Genomic DNA, 20,285 nt, shown 5'->3' with positions numbered 1-20,285 from the left:
CCCGAGCTGAGCCGCCACCTCGGCCGGCAGGTCCCTGCGGCGGCTGCCCGGGCGGCCCGGGCGCACGGCCCTTCGCCATGTACACCTTCGTGGTGCGCGACGAGAACAGCAGCGTCTACGCCGAGGTCTCGCGGCTGCTGCTCGCCACCGGCCACTGGAAGAGGCTGAGGCGCGACAACCCCAGGTTCAACCTGATGCTGGGCGAGAGGAACCGGCTGCCCTTCGGGAGACTGGGTGAGCGCTTCCTCGTCCGCGCCCTCCCGCTCCTCCCACGGCCCGTTATTACCAGCGCTTTTGTCTTAAGGTCATAAATCTTCCTCTCCGTCGTTCCTCGGGCAGAGAGAACATGGATCCATAAAGGTCCAAACCCACCGCTTTGCATGCCTCCTCATCTCATAAATCGGACTCCGGGCCGCGGCTGTCCCCGGACAATGGCGGGTCCCTGCAGCCCGGGGGGCGTCGGCCGCGTGCTCCCGCACTGCCCCGGCCCGACGCCCCCAAATCGCGCGGGGCCGAGCTGGGGCGGGGCCAGGCCCCGCCGAGCCGCCGCACGAGCTCAGGCTGGAGTCCTCTTGCGAATTTTCTGCACTGAGGATTCCACCCTGCCCGATGTTGGCGCGGGAGGGATCCTTGCGTGTGTTGAAAACCCTGAGGATTCAGCTTCCCGAAGGCTCAGATAAACCGGGGATTTGGAAAAGACCTCTGGATTCCAAAAGCAGGAGCTTCAGAAGTGAGCCGAGCCAGGGAGGAGCCGAAGGGTGTCTGATTTGGGCCTTTCCTTGGTGTTTCCACAGTGGTGGGTTGAAGGTAGGTTGTACAGGACACCGGCTTCACCCTGCGTCCCGCTTCTCTGCCCTGTTCATCCCGAGGGAGTTACCTTCACTCACATGGTTGATGCTGGCTTGGCATCACATCCACGTCCATATCCACATCCCCGCGTGTGGGAAAGGGCAGGGGGAAGGAGAGGACCTTTCTAGATGACGTAATCCAGAAGTTGTGCAGATCACCTCAACTTACATCCCATTGACCTGAACAGTCTCGTGCCTTCTCACTGCGCAGTCATCCCAGAGACGCAGCCTCTCTCACAGTAGCCATGTTCCTTGCCAAAAGTCTTCTGGGGTGGGGGACTAAATCGAATTGCCAAAGACAGAAGGGGAGAATCGATAATGAAGAAAAGTTATCTCTGCTTTGGAGGACAACCCGGAGATAGCGGTGCTTAATGTCCAGCAGAGGACACAGTTTTTAGAAATAGGTGTGGTCAGGGGGTGGAGAGATTGAATGGGCAGATTGAAAACAGGCCATTTGGAACTGACTGGCCACTGGTGAGCTTCCACAGAGCCTTGGGCGGGGGGCTTGTACAGTTGTAGTGATTTCAGGAATGAAGGGTGTTTAGCATAGCCTTATGGAAAGTTTTTCTTTGGAATGGTACCATGGACAACTTTCTATTGTTCTACAGATTTAGGATGTATGATGGGGACTCCATGGAAGGGCTGATTCCAACCCCGGGAAATCTGGGACTGCAGGGAATGTGCCTGGAGAGTCCCTCTGGTTAATCCGTCTCTCCAGGAAACCCTCAGCAAAGGGAATACCTTTCCCTGAAAGAACTACTTATAGTTGAGACATATATCTCCTTCTTGCTCTGTCCACTTCCCTGCCTGACTGACTTTCCTCTGTGGAAAGTCTCTGCCGGGGCTGAAGCAGGGGTGGTTGGCATTGCTATGCTGCTCAGGACTGGGGGAGAAGGAGCAGAAACTTATAGGGTCCAAATCCTAAACAGGTACCACAGAGTCAACAGATGATAAGTAAATACTTGTATTTTATGGAAAAGGAAACAGCATCCCACAGCCATGTGGTTATATGTTTTCACTGTTAGGGATATTTAGTTTTTGCTTTAAGTGTGAAACGCAAGGAGATGACTTATAGAGCCAGGTAAAGTCTCGGGAATGCTGCTGCCGTGGAGATGAGAAGGTAAGCAGTTGAGGTGTGAGCCAGGTTCATCTGCCCCAGGGAGACAATGAGAGCTAGTTAGTGCCTAAATATTTCTATTTAATTATATGCTGTTCTCAGATGTATTCTTCTTACTTCTGGCATCTTCTACTCAAACTCCCTTTCTTTGGTTTTACTTTTATTTTTGTTGCTGGAAATTCAATGCATTTTGTTTGGATTTTAAACAAAAATGGAGGCTTTTGTTTTTTGTTTGTATCCTTTCTGCTCTATGTTATAGAGGAGGGGACATGCAATAAGATTTACTGAAGTTGAGTTTCCCTGTGGAGGATACATAGAAGAAAGCCCCCAGGGCTTCTGATTTTATAGACATGGCTTTTCTACTACCTTCGTTCATCTCTTGTGACTCTCCTAGAAGCTCACAGAGGTAGACATGCTTGAGAACAGCAATAGCATAGTTCTACTGCCTTCCTTGATGGCTGTAGAAAAGCAAGGTTAGGGGTCAAAGCACAGCTGTTAAAGTGGTATTGTACAGAGATTATTAAATGCCTCTGTGTTAAGCCAAGAGCGGGGTGTGGTGGGGATCAAAGAGAGGTGAAAGAGAAAATACCCTTCCACCCTAAGAAGAAAAAAACCAAGGCAGCAGCGGTCTTTGGCAGACCTAGGAGGCTGATACCTTAATACCCACGATGGGGTGGGGAGGGTTTTCAGTGCCATGCTGTGGAAGGGGAGTGCCGGTGCGGGGCAACGGAATTGTTCTATTTCTGCCAACCAGCCCTGAAGTGAGAGAAAGAAACCTGGGCATGACACAGCTGTTCTTTCTCCTACATGCTGGTGCTGACATTGTCGTTTCCCACCTGTCCTCTTTCCCTTCTGAGCCTCCTCTTTCCTTTATAGGTCATGAGCCTGGGCTGATGCAGTTGGTGAATTACTACAGAGGGGCTGACAAACTGTGTCGCAAGGCTTCTTTAGTGAAGTAAGTGTTTAAGATCCTTTCCATGTATTACATAAATGTTTTAACTTTCCTCCTGAAGCAAATATGTGGGATTTTTTTTTTAAGGGTAAAAATACTTTTATCTGAAAAGCCAACAATATTAGTTTTGGAGCTTTATCTGTGCCACTTTGATTGCAGTCTAAGACTTTGCTGTTTGTGCTTGATAAAGCCTGTCTGTCTCCTAGATGAGGCTCCCTAGAAGCAGAACGGGAAACTAGGTTTCTTGTGTGGGTGATTGACTGGGGGGGAGAGGTGGAGGCTCTTGGGAGAAACTCACTTGGAAGCAAGGGGGAGCCAGACAGCAGAGGAAGCCGAGCAAAGGTGTGGTTTCAGCTGAAGTCTCTCCTCAGCCTGACTCCATGGAGCTCAGGAGTTAATGGTACCTCAGAGTTGAGACAAGAGGACCTGGCTTCTGTCCTCCAGTATCAGGCAGCCAGTGGCGGTGGGGGGAAGTGGAAAATGTAGCTCCCCCCACATGTCTGGGCAGGGCCTAGACCCTGGAGAAAGGCACACTTAAGCTCTTAGCAGCCACCTCACAGCAGCCAGGGGTCCCCTCAGAAAGGCCCCCCGGGCAGGGTATAACGGTATCTGCTGCACTGCCATCTCTGAGCGGTGCGGTTATGGCGAGGTGTCAGAGGAGCGGTACCGTAAGGTACAGGGAAGCAGTATTATATGGCGGTTAAGATCTAGGATCAGCAGCTTGGGTTGTAATCCGGGCTCTTCCTCTTCTTAGCTGGGGCAAATTTCCTCATCCCTCTAGCCATGGAATCTACCTCGTACGGTGGTTGCAAGGATTAAATAGGGTGACGATGTAAAGTGTATAGCACAGTGGTAAAGTGTATTTGACTCTGTGCCTTAGTTTCCTTTTCTGTAAATAAACCTCAGGTGCTTGTAAGAATTAATTGAGTTAATTTGTATACTGGTTTTGAGTAATGTCTGTCTCATAGTTTGCACTGTGTAAGTAAAGGCTTGTCTTTTTCCTATTATTATGGCTATCACTGCTATTATTGCTTTCATTTGAGTAGGGAAAAACTGGGTGGTGCCCCTAAAATCGGGGCTATAACAGGTCTCCAGTATTCTTTCCATAATGACCAGTGAACATGTGTGTGTAGCCAAACAAATCACTTAGGGAAGCAGACACTGGAAGATATGACTCAGTATAAATGCTCTTTTCCCCACTCACATTTCTCTCTGGGCTCCAACTATTTACTAGGTTGGGTGTTCATAGCCTTATTTTCTCCTTTTTGTTCACACTCACTGGCCCCAGTGACTTATGTATCCACTTCTCTCTGTGATGGATTCACCAGCTACCCCTGAAGGTGAGCAAGGCTTTGTAAAGTCTTGTTATTATATTTTTTAAAAAGATTTTATTTATTTATTTGACAGAGAGAGAGAGAGGGAAAGTGCTTATGCAAGCAGGGGGAGGGGCAGAGGGAGAGGGAGAAACAGACTCCCCGCTGAGCAGGGAGTCCCACATGGGGGGGGTCCCAGGATCCTGAGGTCATGACCTGAGCCGAAGGCAGACGATTTAACTGCCTGAACCACCCATGCGCCCCTAACTTTGGGTAGTCAGTGCTGTCCAGATGCCCCTTGTTATTACATATTCACATATTAGGTATTCACATAAGGAGTTTCTCTCCCTTGTATATATAAATAAGCCTCCATTTGTGATTTCTTTCCAAATGGGCTTATGAGCAAATGCAACAATTCCAAAGGATGCTGTCCAGCAGAAATAGTATGCCAGCCACATGTGTAATTTTAAATTTCCTAGTAGCCACATTAAAATAAATACAAAGAAACGGGTGCAGCTTATTTTACTAATATATTTTATTTGACCATAAAAATCCAAAATAATCAGTTTGACATGTTATTAATATAAAAAACAATTAATGAGATATTTCATATATTTTATTTTCATCCCAAGTCTTCAAAATCTGGTGTGCATTTTATATTTTAGGAACATCTTAATCCAGACACTAAATTTTTATCTGAAACCCTTGCCCTGTATTTAGATTTCATAAAAAGTTGTGGTTGTAAAAGTAGATTTACATACTTAAGTTGTTCCCAGCGGAGGAGCCCAATGTGGGACTCGATCCCGGAACTCCGGGATCACGCCCTGAGCCGAAGGCAGACGCCCAACCACTGCGCTACCCAGGCGCCCCTGGTTTGTATTTTTAGAAGAATTGACTTGACTTTTTAAAACTATGTCCAAGTTAAGTATGCTGACTCTTGGTTTGACACAGTATTAATATCAGATTCAAAAGAAATATTGAATAAGTTGAAAAGAAATTCTAAATTTCACAATATCAACAAAGTGTTCTTCAAACTTTTCTTTAGTTTTTGCAGCCAATTTACATAATGCTATGTCAACTTAAACCTACGTGTTGAGTCATGTTATAAAAATATGTAAATTCAGGGGCGCCTGGGTGGCTCAGTCGTTAAGCATCTGCCTTCGCCTCAGGTCCTGATCCCAGCGTTCTGGGATCGAGCCCTGCATCGGGCTCCCTGCTCAGCAGGAAGCCTGCTTCTCCCTCTCCCAGTCCCCTGCTTATGTTCCCTCTCTTGCTGCCTCTCTGTCAAATAAATAAATAAAATCTCTAAAAAAATATGTAAAATCATTATTGTTCACTTGTCTTCTGAAGTTGAAACAAAAATTTTCACGATTGTCTGGCTAGGTCATAAATTAGATCTTCTTTTTCCCTTCCTTGGAGCTTTAAATTTAGCTTGATCATATGCAGTGTGGATATTGGTGAGAAAATGTCAATCCCACTGCCATTTTTTTTATATTTGATTATCGAGTGAAATAATTAATTCTTGATTTGGGGAGCATTTTCTTTTATTTCAAGGAAATCTGATTTGGAGTTGACAATACAGTGAATCTTTGTAGAACTCCCGTATCTCTCAATCAGCGAACACTGGCAGAGAACACAGTATCATTAAATCCATTGTCTTCTGTTTCTTTCAACAGTTCCATACTGGGGAATCATTGTAGCACTTGCAAGTATGTACTAAAGCATTTCAACAACTGTATCCATGATAGTTTTCATGGAGTGGGCTTCAGAAAACTGAGTGCAAGTGTTTCCAATATGTAACATACAGTACAATGAAACAATAAAGGAAGCATCAGTCTGTTAAAATCCTAGCAAGTCAGATTTCAACCCATCCTAGCTGAAGTACTGTCATGATAGAAATTTTCACATACAGGTGAAATTCTTTGACGGGTGTAAAAGATTAAAAAATACCTATACCACACGGTTGATAGTTTTAAGGCTGCAATTCGATAATATTTTTTCATGTATATGAAAATTCTTCGAGACAGAACATACCCAAAGTATTAATTGGGCAACATCTCGTGTCACAGAACTCAACTAAAACTGAAGAAAAATATTTAAGATTATTTTACTTTTGAATCAGTCTTTGATGTTATTAGAAAGGTTTTGTACTCCTTGGGCAATGTTCATGACTTAGCTAAAGATTGTTCACTTTTTATAAAATATCTTTTTTACTGTTTTCCTCAGAATATTTCCTCTAACTGTATTTCTATCTAAAATGGTTTTCTTTTCTTTTTTTAGATTTTACTTATTTATTTGAGAGAGAAAAGAGCGCCTGAGAGCTTGAGAGGGGGAGGGGGGTTGAGGGGTAAGGAGAAGCAGACTTTGCTTTGAGCAGGAAGACCAATGCAGGGCTCGATTCCAGGATCCGGAGATCATGACTTGAGCTGAAGGCAGATGCTTAACTGACTGAGCCACTCAGGTGCCCCTAAAATGGTTTTCTTTTGGGGCGTCTGAGTGGCTCAGTCAGCCGAGTGTCCAACTCTTGGTTTTGGCTCAGGCCATGATCTCAGGGTTATGAGATCAAGCTCCGAGTTGGGTTCTGTGCTTAGTGGGAAGTCCGCTTGAGATTCTCTCCCTCCCTGCTCCTGTGTGTTCGCACACTTGCACTCTCTCTCTCTCTAAAAATAAATAAAACTTTTAAAAAAATTGTTTTCCTTTTTGTGCAAGAATCCATGCCATTTTATAACTGACCAAAGTTACAAGCTCAGAACCTGTTAAAATTTTGTTTAAACATTTTCTGTTAGGTATTTAATTTTGATTTTAGCCACAAATTTTACTGATTATTTTTTTAAGTTTTTATTTAAGTTCCAGTTGGTTAACATATGGTGTAATATTAGCTTCAAGGTGTAGAAGTTAGTGATTCAACACTTACATACAGCCCTTGGTGCTCATCACAGCAAGTGCCTCCTTAATCCCCATCACCTACTTAACCCATCCCCCCTTCCTCCCCTGGGGTAACCATCAGTTTGTTCTCTATAGTTAAGAGTTTGTTTCTTGGTTTGTCTCATTTTGTTTTTGTTTTTGTTTTGTTTTGTTTGCTGGTTGAGAGGAAACTGCTTATGAAATTCATTATGTGTTTGCTGAAAATGCCTCCTTTGTACAGCAAACAAACTTTTTTTCATTTTACTCTGCTATAGCAAGTTGCAATTGCCATTCATTTTGAAATTTCTGACATACTTTCTGCCAGTTCTTCCCTCCCCCCCCCCCCCTTTTACCATTCTGGTCCTAGTTCTAGCTTTGGCATCCTTACTCAAGTCTGCATCAATTTTTGTTTAAAAAATAATAAGAAGAACCAAAAGCTAAGAGAAGAAGTATCTTACACTAGCTAACAAAGCCGTGCTAAATGCATGTGTGCTCTACACCAGAAATATGCTGGAGGATGTGTTCATGAAGTTGGTGGTATATATGAGAGCTATAATATGTAAGAGCTGATAAGGGAATTCTAGCAATGAAGATGTGAATAATATACAAACTCAAAGGGAATAAAGCTATCCAGGTAACTTGACAAAAAAAAAAAAAATTGGCCTCAGTAGTATTCCTTTGTTTTAAATTTAAAAATTTGTCCATACTGATTTTGTAACTAGATACCTAGTTACGTTTCACATTAGTTACCAATTATGATTTAATAGCTATCATTGTAGCTCGTGCTGTCTGCGTAATAAACACAATGTAACGTTTCATCAGCGCATGGGAGGTAAAGTCACTTGAGCTGAATCAAGCTATTGTCGCTGAGTAGAACAGTGATGTGTTTATGTATACTACTAGAAACACATGCGCATGACATGCACGCTGCAGTACCACAAAAATATCTTAGGTCATGCAGTGGTTAATGTCATCCTACCAAAAGAGTACAATTGTGATGAATGGGAAAATATTTTACAATACTTTAGTTTTTACATTAAAACTAAACAAAGTTTAAAAGTCAGTTCCTGTGTCACATTGGCCATGTTTGAAATACTCAGGAGCCACGTGTGGGTAGTGGCCACCTTATTAGCCAGTGTAGATAGAGTGGATATTTAGTGAGTTAGAAATGTATTGATTTTTGTTCCTTTGAATTCAAGTAACTGTCACATTCTATTTCCTTTAGCTTAAAAATAAGTTTATTTTACATCTCAGTTAAAAAATTATTTTCGGGATGCCTGGGCAGCTCAGTCAGTTAAGCATCTGCCTTTGGCTCAGGTCATGATCCCTGCATTGGGCTCCTTAATCAACGGTAGCCTGCTTCTCCCTCTGCCTGCCACTCCTGCTTGTGCTCTCTCTCTGTTTCTCTCTGTCAAATAAATAAATAAAATCTTAAAAATTTTTCTTTTCATTATTTCTGCTATTTGCTCATAGACTGGTTTTTGCAAGTGGATCTTAAACACAGGCTTAACATTAATAGTTTTGTTCTAGAGAGAAGTCGGAATGCAGCTTAGGGAGGTCTGCAGATATCTTGGGGAGAGTTCCCTCCTGCCCCTGATTCCTGGGGACTAGGAGTACGTTTTGAGTGAGGACTGGGAGTTTGGGGGTTGCATAATGGCTGTTTCTTACTACCTTTATGATTGTGGGAAATTTACTTATCTGTGACCTGTGGCTATTGTGTGAAATGGGATGCTAGTGTCGCCCCCACTGGGGGGGTCTGATTGGAGAGTAAATGCAGTAGGAAGCCCTTCATATGCCCTTGTGTTTATTAATTGTCGTGCGCAGGGCCTGACTTTATCTTCCGTCATGTTATGTTATTTTGGGGGCCATAGGTATGTTTAGTTATGACCACTGTAGTCATGTGCCCCATGAGAAAGATTCTTCCTTTATGTGTCATTGAAGCCAGGCTGAGCTAAAAGCAAGAAATGAAAAACTAAAATAAGTGTTTTTTTTTTTTAGCATGGTCTAGCTCAATCACAACATGTATATTGAGAAAGTATTGTCTCAGAATTATTTCAAGTTAATTTTCCTTAGAGATGCACTTTAAAAGAAGCTAAAGTCCTGGATATTAAGCTTCTTTTTAACTCCTTGGAGCATGCCTTTAGGGTTGCATGTAATAGCTGGGTGCTGCCCAGTAGTGCATTACAGGTCAGCTCAAGGAGGCCAAGAACAAAGAGTGGGATAAAAAGATCAGCTCCTGGCCCTGGTATTGCCCTGCCTCCTTGACGAGCTGTGGGGGAAGCACTGGCTTTTCTGAATGGAGTGGCAGGGTGTACTAAGAAGGGAAACTGACCTTCTGTCATCTGTCAGGCTGATCAAGACAAGCCCAGACCTGGCTGAATCCTGCACATGGTTTCCAGAGTCCTATGTGATTTATCCGACTAATCTCAAGACCCCAGTTGCTCCAGCACAAAATGGAATTCACCCACCGATCCATAACTCAAGGACAGATGAAAGGGAATTCTTCCTGGCTTCTTATAACAGAAAGAGAGAAGATGGAGAGGGCAATGTTTGGATTGCAAAGTCATCAGCTGGTGCCAAAGGTGAGTTGGCATTGCTGTCCCCTTCTTCCTTTCCTGTAGGTTCTCATGTGTTTTGTTCAATTGTGTGTTAGAATTCAATGAGACCTTTAGATGAGTGACTATTCTAATCTGAATCCTCAGGGTAGAGACCATGTCTAGTTACTTAGTTTTAAATATTTGTCTGGGTACTGATGACTTCTAAATGTGTATCTCCAGCCAAAGTATTTCCCCTTAAGCTCTAGATCCAGTATGGCAGGCATTTCAAATGTAACATATCTGATATAGAACGCTTCATTTCCTGCCCAATTTAACCCACCCCAGCCTACCCCTCTTTCAGTCGTCCCACATAGTATGTGATCCCAGTCTCTGAAGCCCAAAACCTAGGCTTCGTCCTTGACTGCTCTTTTCTTTACAGTCCATACCTAATGCATCAGCAAGTCGTGCTAGCTCTACCTTCAAAATATATTCTGAATTAGACTTTTTCTTGCCATTTCTGCTGCTATCACTTGAAGTCAAAGCTACTATTCTCTCTAGTCTGTATAATTGCTATGACTGCTCACAGCCAGTTCTCCTCTAAGACAGAGCAATGTCTAAAAACGTAAATCTGATCATGTTACTCCCTGCTCAGGACTGACCAGCTGGCCTCCCAGTGCAGTTCAAATAAACTCCAGATTGCTGATGGGAGCCTACACTATTTAACATTTGCTCCTATCTCTGATCCCATATACTATTCTTGGCCTTGTTCACTGTTCTAAAGCCACGCCTGCTTAGAGTTCTATGAATATTCTAACTTTGTGTATCTCAAACGTTCTTATGGATTATTTTCTGTTTCTTTCAGCTCAAATATTGCCTTGTTAGAAAAGCCTTTTCTTTTCTAAAATAGCCTTTATGCCCACTGCTCTCTGTCTTTTGCCCTGCTTTATGTTTCCTCCTTGCACTAACCTCTTCCTAGCACTTCTGTTACATATCTGTTATCTGCCTGTCTCCTCTCTCATACCATAAGCTCCATGTAAACGCAGACTTTCTGTCTTGTTCATCTCTACCCTCTCCAGAGGCACTCAGTAAATGTGTGTTGAATGAATGCATAGAAAGAATGAGGTTTATGATATTGACTCAAGCTCAAAATATAGGCAGTTCACAATGTAATGAACACATAAACATGGTCTATCTCTATAGCTACCATCATATGCTCCTTTTAAAACCATTCTATTTTGAACTTACTTCTTCTTTTATTGCCTTGGAAAACCATCTGGCCATTGGTACTCATTTCTATCCCCGGTCCTGTGGACCTCACCTTCTTTTCCACCAACCATGAGACAGGAGGGCATCACCTGGAATCTCCTGAAAGGGGGAGAGTTGGACTCTTGCCACAAGCCAGGTACCTCACCTACTTCTGTCTCCCCTCTCGTGACCTCTTCTCAAGTACTGTCCCCTAGTTTGGTTCTAATGATAAATGGGGGAATTGGAAGAGGAAATAGACATTTACAGTATTCCGTATTCCTTCTATGGATTTGGGCTCGAGTCAGGATGGCCATTGTAAGGACATCTTGTATCACGGAGCCTTAACTGGAGTGAGAATCAGGAGTGAGGCAAGGCCCTTGGCAAGGGCATGTCAAGTCATGACAGTGATCCCACCCGGGTGGTGTCTGAACCCTCACCAAGACAAGTGATGGATTGATGGTCAGCATCAGGGAGAGGTAAAGAGAGAATAAAATGCCAAACAAAGAAGAAATTTTGTTTTAGGGAGTTGAGGTAAGTGGCATGCATTTGTTTTGTTTGGAAACTACAAAATGAAACCAATAGGATGAATGAATGACTTCCATTCTTGTTAAAGAAGTATTTAATACCTACCACATACTGGGGATAGTTGGCTCAACCTTCACACTCTATCCAGTGTAAAGACCCCCTGTTCCCTACCTCCACTGCCGATCTTGGACCTGAACCACCTTCACCTCTCACCTGGAGCGTTGCTCCTTGTTCTGCCCTTGGCCATTCTCCACAGTCTACACACAGTATAGCAGACAGAGATCCTATTAAATCATAGTCAGACCTTGTCACATCTGTGTTCAGTGCTGTCTCCCTGGTGCCAGGGCAGCACATGGAACCCGGCAAAAGTTCAGTATATGTATTGAGTGATGAATGAATGAATGAAGTAATGAGTGGAGAGACAGGGATAAATAAAATAGATATGACCTCTTGCCCATATGGACCCAGTCTAGTCAGAAAGAAGGCTAGTGATGCATCTATTTCCAGATAAATAGTGGAGATGAGAACAAAGAACAGAAAAGACTGTCACCTTGAAACTACTTAAAGAATTCCAGGGTTTCTTCATAATTTCTCCAGGTTTAGTTAGTGAGGATATAAAGAAATAATATTAGAAATACAGTTGATGAGCACATGGAAACATGCTACATTGGTATACAAAGCTTACAAAATAAATGTAGATTTTATGTATCATTTTTTACCTACAAAATAAGAGAGACCTTCAGTGATACTGTTGCTGAAAGTTTGTTATGAACTGCTTCCTCTTAGGTGTGATACACTGTCTTTTGAAAAAGCAATAGGATAATACAAAGGAAGAGCCATAGAGAGTGTATAGGCTTTGGCTCACTAATCTCATTTCTGAAAACTTAACTCCAGGGAAATATTTTAAAAGGAACAAGAGTGATCTATAGCAAAGACATTTACAACTATGTAATCTGTAACAGCAACATTTTATTTGGAAACAACCCCACTGTCCAGCAATCAGTAAACAAATGTGTAATTTTCTTCAGCTGCTAACATAATTGTAATTTTAAGGTAGAAACAGTGAAAATACTGACAATATAAAGTAAAAAAAATTGACAGTATAAGGTGAGTTCACTATGTGCCAGTCTTTGCCTTTATGGAAAAGAAAGTGATATTAAAAGACAAAAATAATTATATTATGAAATAAGACTATAGGTAACTTTTCTGTTTCACTTGAATGCCTTGTTTTTCTTTTGAATAATGATAGTTTTTTTTAATTTTTTTTAATTTATTTTTTTAAAAGATTTTATTTATTTATTTGACAGAGAGCCAGCCAGCGAGAGAGGGAACACAAGCAGGGGGAGTGGGAGAGGAAGAAGCAGGCTCCCAGCAGAGGAGCCTGATGCGGGGCTTGATTCCCAGAACGCTGGGATCACGCCCTGAGCTGAAGGCAGACGCTTAACTACTGAGCCACCCAGGCGCCCCAATGATAGTTTTTTAAAGTTATCAAAATGTATCTTTCTACCTTCTTCCATTATTTTTCCCACCTATCAGCATTAGGTATATTTTCAATAAGAAATAGTTTACATAAGGGAAACAAAGTTGAAGCAAATAGGAGGGAATGTGAGCAGATTATGGAGAGGAAGTCATCAAAGGTGGTATGGTTCCAGCGCATTAATAGGAAGGGATTTTTTAGTATAACTATTCTATTTATTTTTTTAAAGATTTTATTTATTCATCTGACAGAGAGAGAGCACAAACGGGGAGTGGCAGGCTGAGGGAGAGGGAGAAGCAGGAAGCCTGATGTGGAGCTTGATCCCAGAATCCTGGGATCAAGACCTGAGCCGAAGGCAGACACTTAACTTACTGAGTCACCCAGGCGCCCCGTAGGATAACTATTTTAAAAGAAGTGAAAAGGAAGGGAGACTAAGGTCTATATAAAAAAATGGACAAATGGAAATAAAGAGGAACCAGGATATCTGAGTGTGGTTCCTGAGGGAGATGAAACAAAGAATCCTGTTCCTACAAAAAGAGAGGAAGGAGTTTCTCCATGTCGTTTTGCAGTTTCTTGTTTAAGAGCTAACCACATGGTTGAGCAAGTGACAAAAATGAGATAGTTGAAAAAGGGGTTGGCTTTTAGGAAAGTTGAATCATTAAATTAATTAACAAAATTAAATTAATTTGTACTGAAAGCATGAGACCCAAGTAGAGATGAGCTATAAATGAAAGCATAGGTCAGAGGTCCTAGAACTAAAAAACAGTTCAGCAAGGTTGCAGGTTATCAGATCACACAAAAAGCAGTTGCATTTGTGTATATTAACAATGAACACATTGAAACTAAAATTAAAAACAATACTTTTTAATAGTCACCGCAAGGAAAATGAGATTCTTAGGTATAAACTTAGCAAAGCATGTACAGGATCTTAATGCTGAAAATTACAAAACAACTGAAGGTCAAAAAGGATCTAAGTAAATGCACAGACATAACCACGTTCATGGATTGCAAGACTCAACATTGTAAAGATGTGAGTTCACGTCAAATTAGTCTGTAGGCTTAATGCAGTTGCTCTCAAGACCTCAACCAGGTTTTTGTGTGGACATAAAGCTTCTTGTAAAATTCATATGGAAAGGCACAAGCTCTAGAATAGCTTAAACAATTTTGAAAAAAGAAGAATCAAGGGGAAGTAATCACTGTACCTGATATTCAAGCATACTACCTAGCTACAGTAATCACTACACTACAGTATTGGTCAGGGGCCAGGAAGCATAGATCTGTGGAAGAGAGAACTCAGAAATAGACCCCACATATATACCCACCTGATTTTTGACAAAGGTGCAAAAGCAATTCAGTAGAAGGACAGACTTTTTGGGATGCCTGGGTGGCTTAGTCAGTTAAGCATCTGCCTTCAGCTCAGGTCATGAACCCAGGGTCCCTGCTCAGTGGGGAGTCTGCTTCTTCCTCTCCTTCTACCCTTGCTTGTGCTCTCTCTCTCTCTCACTCACTCCCTCTCAAGTAAATAAACAAAATCTTTAAAAAAAAGAAAGAAAGGCTCTACAGATAAAAAATAAGCAAATGAAAAGATTTTCAATATCATTAACCATTAGGGAAATGCAAATTAAAACCACAACACTCCTATTAAAATGGCTAAAATAAGAAATGGTAATGACAGCAAATGCTGCAAGGGTCAGGAGAAACTAGATTAATCACACGGTTTTGGTGGGAATGTAAAATGGTACAGCCACTCTGGAAGAAAGTGTGGTAATTTCTTGCAATACTAAACCTGTAACTACCATATAACCCAGTAATTGCACACACTTGGGCATTTGTCCCAGGAAAATGAAAACTTAAGTCCATGCAAAAACCTGCACATGATTGTTCATAGCAGCTTTATTTGTAATACCCCCAAACTGGAAACAACCCAAATTCCTTCAGAAGCTGAGTGATTAAGCCAGCTGTGGTGAATCAATACCATGGAATTCTCCTTAGCAATAAAAGGGATTGAACTATTGATACATGCAACAAAAATCACATACTGTATAATTCTACATATATGAAACTCCTGAAGTGACAAAATTATGGAAATGGAGAATAGATTAGTAGCGTCAGGAGGGTGTTACAAGAAGGGAGGTAGTTGTGGTTTTAAAAGAGCAACACTGAGTGATCCATGATAATGGAACTGTTCAAAACGGGAGAATATATGGCAAATCATAGGTCTTATAAGATCTGTATCTGGAATGTGTAAAGAACTCGGATAACTCAATAATGAAAGGACAACCTAATTAAGAAAAGAACAAAGAACCTAAATAGATATTTCTCCAAAGAAGATATACAAATAACCAATAAGCACATGAAAACATGCTCAACATTGTTAGTTATTAGGGGAATGCAAATCAAAACCACAATGAGATAACCACTTCACACCCACTAGGATGGCTATAATCAAGAGGACAGCAAGTGTTGGCAAGAATGTGACAAAATTGGAACACATATACTGCTGTTGAGGATGTAAAATGGCGTGGACATTTTGGAAATTAGTTTGGCAGTTTCTCAAAAAGTTAAACGTAGAGTAACTGTATGACCGAACTATTCCACTCCTAGGTATATTCACTAAAGAATTGAAAACATGTCCACACAAAAACTTCTATGCAGATTTTCATAGTAGCATTATTCATAAGAGCCAAGCAACAGTGGAAAAAACTCAAATGTCTATCAGTTGATAAATGGATGGCCAAAAATGTTATATCCACACACTGGAATATTATCTAGTCATGGAAAGAAAGAATGAAGTAATGGTACATGCTACAACAGGGACGAACCTTGGGAACATTATGCTCAATGAAGAAGCCAGACACAAAGGCCACTTTGTGATTCCATTTATATGAGTCATTTAGACTAAGCAAATCCAGAGACAAAATAGATTAGTGGTTGTCCAAATAGGATAAGGAAGGAATGGGGAGTGTACTGCTAATAGATGTGGGTTTGTGCAGGGAGGTAATGAAAATGTTCTGAAATTGTTAGTGGTGATTGCAAATCTCTGGGATATATGAAAAACCACCGATTATATATACTTTAGAAGGGGAAATCTTATAATATGTAACATATCTCAAAGCCGTTGAGAGAAGGATATTGTATCATTTATTTAAAGTTGTTGGACACTTTACATGTATCAAATTTTTCCTATTACAATGCTGTAGGGAATTGACTTGTACAGTTGTGTTTATCCCCTAACTTTCTGGATATTTCTGTAATCTATAGTGTGAGAACTGGGTTCCTTAAAATCTTTATCAGGTAGCCAAGTTGCCAACAGTAAAGTGGCATTTACTTAAGATGCTTGGCTATTCTGAATGTCTGTAAAAATGAAATTTCATGTTTGGAGCCTGTCAAGGTAGTGTTTACAGTCCTCTGTGAAGAAAGAGTTAGATGGCCCTGGTGCTCTTGTGGGCAGAGGGAAGAATGTGAGAGATTGGGGAAGTGACGGGATGGAGGAAGAAGGGTGAGCAGGCCAACAGAAGCCTCCTCTCAGTTTTCTCCTGCTGTCAGTACTTCCCTTCTTGCTTTGTAGGGACCTTTTCCTCTTGGGAAGAACTGGACTCATTTCTGTTACAATTTTGCCCTGTTAGGTGAAGGCATTCTCATCTCCTCGGAGGCTACAGAGCTTCTGGATTTCATTGACAACCAGGGTCAGGTGCATGTGATCCAGAAATACCTTGAGCACCCTCTGCTTCTGGAACCAGGTCACCGCAAGTTTGACATTCGGTAATGCATCATTTTCCAGAGTTTTTGTTACTAATCTGAGAAAAATACAGTGGTGGGTGATAAGGGTAACATGGAATGTGAGGAAGTATTTGACCATGTTTAATATGTAGCCAAAATTGAGCACAGCTGAAGAGAACTGAGCTTCTGTACCTAATTTTCTATTTTTCCTTCAGTATTTTTCTTTTCTTTCTAGAAAACAATATTAAAATTATGGGTTTTCCTTTTTTTAATATATTCTCTTTAATCAAAATGACTTGTGGCTCCAAAGAGGAGAGTATAAATGTATGAGGCTCGTTTATAGACACATCTGAGAGATGAACATAAAACACGTAATTCAGACATAACATGTCCTTGCTTCATTATTTGTGTCCTCTATTTTTTAAGGATTTCGTAAACACACCTCAATACCTTTTTGGATTTTAACTTTCTGAGCAAAGGGCTTGGCATAGAATAAGAGGTTGTATTGTGCCTTTTAAAGCTAAACAGCCCTCTCCCCAGCTTTCCTGTGGCTTGCTGACATCTCGTTGAGGATTCTGTATTCTTGTTGTCTTCATAATAACTTGCTGCTTCTTGAACACCAATCCTCTGTCAGATCAGCTTCAGGATGAACAGTCTTCCTCTTCAGATTACTAATAGAGCAAACATGGCAAATGGAGGTTTAATGGATAAACCTTAGACCCAACCCATCCAGATCTCTTCAAAATGCTGGCTTTTGAACAGATCAAAGGCTCCTTGTCATTTTTGGTAAAATGTTTTAATTGCCTCATTACAGTGTTAATCCACTATCTTGGCTAATTGCCATGGCTTGCCTCATAGAATTTTAGAACCTATCTCCTTTCTCTCCTTCCCTCCAAAAATGTTAAGGTGTGGTGATGATGTATGTACTATGGAGAAACTTTGGATGACTTGAGTGAAACTGTGTTTTATTGACTTGCAGAAGCTGGGTCTTGGTGGATCATCAGTATAATATCTACCTCTATAAAGAGGGTGTGCTTCGGACTGCTTCAGAACCATATCATGTTGATAATTTCCAAGACAAAACCTGCCATTTGACCAATCACTGCATTCAAAAGGAGTACTCAAAGAATTATGGAAAGTATGAAGAAGGGAACGAAATGTTCTTTGAAGAGTTCAATCAGTACCTAATAAGTGCTTTGAACATTACCCTGGAAAGTAGTATCTTACTACAAATTAAACATATAATAAGGTAACTTAATTGTATCTTTTTCGGTTATGTGTCTTGAAGAAGCTTTGGGAGTTTGTGCCTTTCAAGGAATTATTCTTTTTAAGCTATCTGTAATATTCCTTTATTATCCTTTCAGTATCTATAGGATCTGTAATGATGTCGCTGCTTGCTTTCCTTATATTGGTAATTTATATCTTCTCTCTATTTTACCAGGACAGTTTGGCTATTATTAATCTTTTCAGTATTACTTATCTTTTCAAAAGGTTACTTTTTGGTTTTATTGATTTTCTCTGTTGTTTTTATTTCTTTGATTTATGTTCCTTATTATTTCCTTCCTGGTTTTTTGAGGGATTTATTTTCTAGTTTCCGTAAGGCAAAAAGTTAGATCACTGATTTTCGAAAGAGTTCATTTTTTAAATGCATTTAATGCTGTCAGTTTCCCTCAGAGAACTCATTAGCTACATCCACAGGTTTTGTTATGTTATGTTTTTATTTTCATTTTATTAAAATATTTTCTAGTTTTCCTTGTTACTTCATCTTTGACTTGTGTTATTTAGAAATTTTTCTTGGGGCGCCTGGGTGGCACAGCGGTTAAGCGTCTGCCTTCGGCTCAGGGCGTGATCCCGGCGCTATGGGATCGAGCCCCACATCAGGCTCCTCTGCTATGAGCCTGCTTCTTCCTCTCCCACTCCCCCTGCTTGTATTCCCTCTCTCGCTGGCTGTCTCTTTCTCTGTCGAATAAAAAAAAAAATCTTTAGAAATTTTTCTTAATTTCCAAATATTTGGGAATTTTTCAGATATTTTTCTATTACTGATTTTTACTTCAGTTCCATTATGGCCAGAGAACATACTTGAAAATTTGTTAAAGTTTGTTTCGTGGCCCAGAATATGGTCCAATTTTAGTGAATGTTCCATGTGCACTAAAAATAATGTTTATCCTGCTATATTTGGGCTGAGTGTCCTATAAATGTGAATTAGGTGAAGGTGGTTAATAGTGCTGTTCAAGTCTTTTATATCCTTGCTGCATTTCTGTTCTACTTGTTCTGTCCACGATTGAGAGGAAAAACATTGAAGTCTCCAAGTATAATTACGGATTTGTCTATGTCTTCTTTAGACTTACCAATTCTGCTTCATATATTTGGAGATGTTTTAGGTACATACACATTTAGAATTATTACCTCTTTTTGGCAACTGACCACTTTAACCTTACATAATTTCTATCTTTATCTCTGGTAATATTTCTTATTTTGAAAGTCGATTTTGTCTGATATTCATATAGCCACTCCAGCTTTATTTGATTAGCGATATGTTTCCATCCCTTTAATTCTATCCTACCCTATTCCATTCTGTATTTAAAGTGGGCTTCTGGTGGACAGCATATAGTTAGGTTTTGTTTTTGCTTTGCTTTACAAAACATCCAATATGGTAATCTCTGCCTTTCTAAATAGTGTGTTTTTATCATTTAAATTTAATGTAGGGGCGCCTGGGTGGCACAGCGGTTGGGCGTCTGCCTTCGGCTCAGGGTGATCCCGGCGTTATGGGATCGAGCCCCACATCAGGCTCCTCTGCTATGAGCCTGCTTCTTCCTCTCCCACTCCCCCTGCTTGTATTCCCTCTCTCGCTGGCTGTCTCTTTCTCTGTCGAATAAAAAAAAAAATCTTTAGAAATTTTTCTTAATTTCCAAATATTTGGGAATTTTTCAGATATTTTTCTATTACTGATTTTTACTTCAGTTCCATTATGGCCAGAGAACATACTTGAAAATTTGTTAAAGTTTGTTTCGTGGCCCAGAATATGGTCCAATTTTAGTGAATGTTCCATGTGCACTAAAAATAATGTTTATCCTGCTATATTTGGGCTGAGTGTCCTATAAATGTGAATTAGGTGAAGGTGGTTAATAGTGCTGTTCAAGTCTTTTATATCCTTGCTGCATTTCTGTTCTACTTGTTCTGTCCACGATTGAGAGGAAAAACATTGAAGTCTCCAAGTATAATTACGGATTTGTCTATGTCTTCTTTAGACTTACCAATTCTGCTTCATATATTTGGAGATGTTTTAGGTACATACACATTTAGAATTATTACCTCTTTTTGGCAACTGACCACTTTAACCTTACATAATTTCTATCTTTATCTCTGGTAATATTTCTTATTTTGAAAGTCGATTTTGTCTGATATTCATATAGCCACTCCAGCTTTATTTGATTAGCGATATGTTTCCATCCCTTTAATTCTATCCTACCCTATTCCATTCTGTATTTAAAGTGGGCTTCTGGTGGACAGCATATAGTTAGGTTTTGTTTTTGCTTTGCTTTACAAAACATCCAATATGGTAATCTCTGCCTTTCTAAATAGTGTGTTTTTATCATTTAAATTTAATGTAGGGGCGCCTGGGTGGCACAGCGGTTGGGCGTCTGCCT

General features: G+C 40.8%; 1 protein-coding gene across 3 annotated transcripts in view; it reads left to right on the top strand.

Annotated features, from left to right (window-relative positions):
* Positions 1-7: 7 nt before the first annotated feature.
* TTL (tubulin tyrosine ligase) overlaps positions 8-20,285 on the top strand; it is a 32,616-nt gene continuing 12,338 nt past the window's right edge. For 2 of the 3 annotated variants that reach the window (XM_034659518.1, XM_034659519.1), the window contains exons 1-5: positions 8-234; positions 2,842-2,920; positions 9,484-9,716; positions 16,545-16,680; positions 17,618-17,887. In XM_034659518.1, the coding sequence (XP_034515409.1) occupies positions 78-234; positions 2,842-2,920; positions 9,484-9,716; positions 16,545-16,680; positions 17,618-17,887 (875 nt within the window). In that variant the 5' untranslated portion in view covers positions 8-77. The other variant, XM_034659520.1, reaches the window with a different exon arrangement.

This window comes from Ailuropoda melanoleuca, chromosome 4, assembly GCF_002007445.2.
Source record: "Ailuropoda melanoleuca isolate Jingjing chromosome 4, ASM200744v2, whole genome shotgun sequence".
Lineage (NCBI taxonomy): Eukaryota > Metazoa > Chordata > Mammalia > Carnivora > Ursidae > Ailuropoda > Ailuropoda melanoleuca.
The sequence above is the reverse complement of the archived record's forward strand: the minus strand, read 5'-3'. Positions and strand labels throughout refer to the sequence as shown.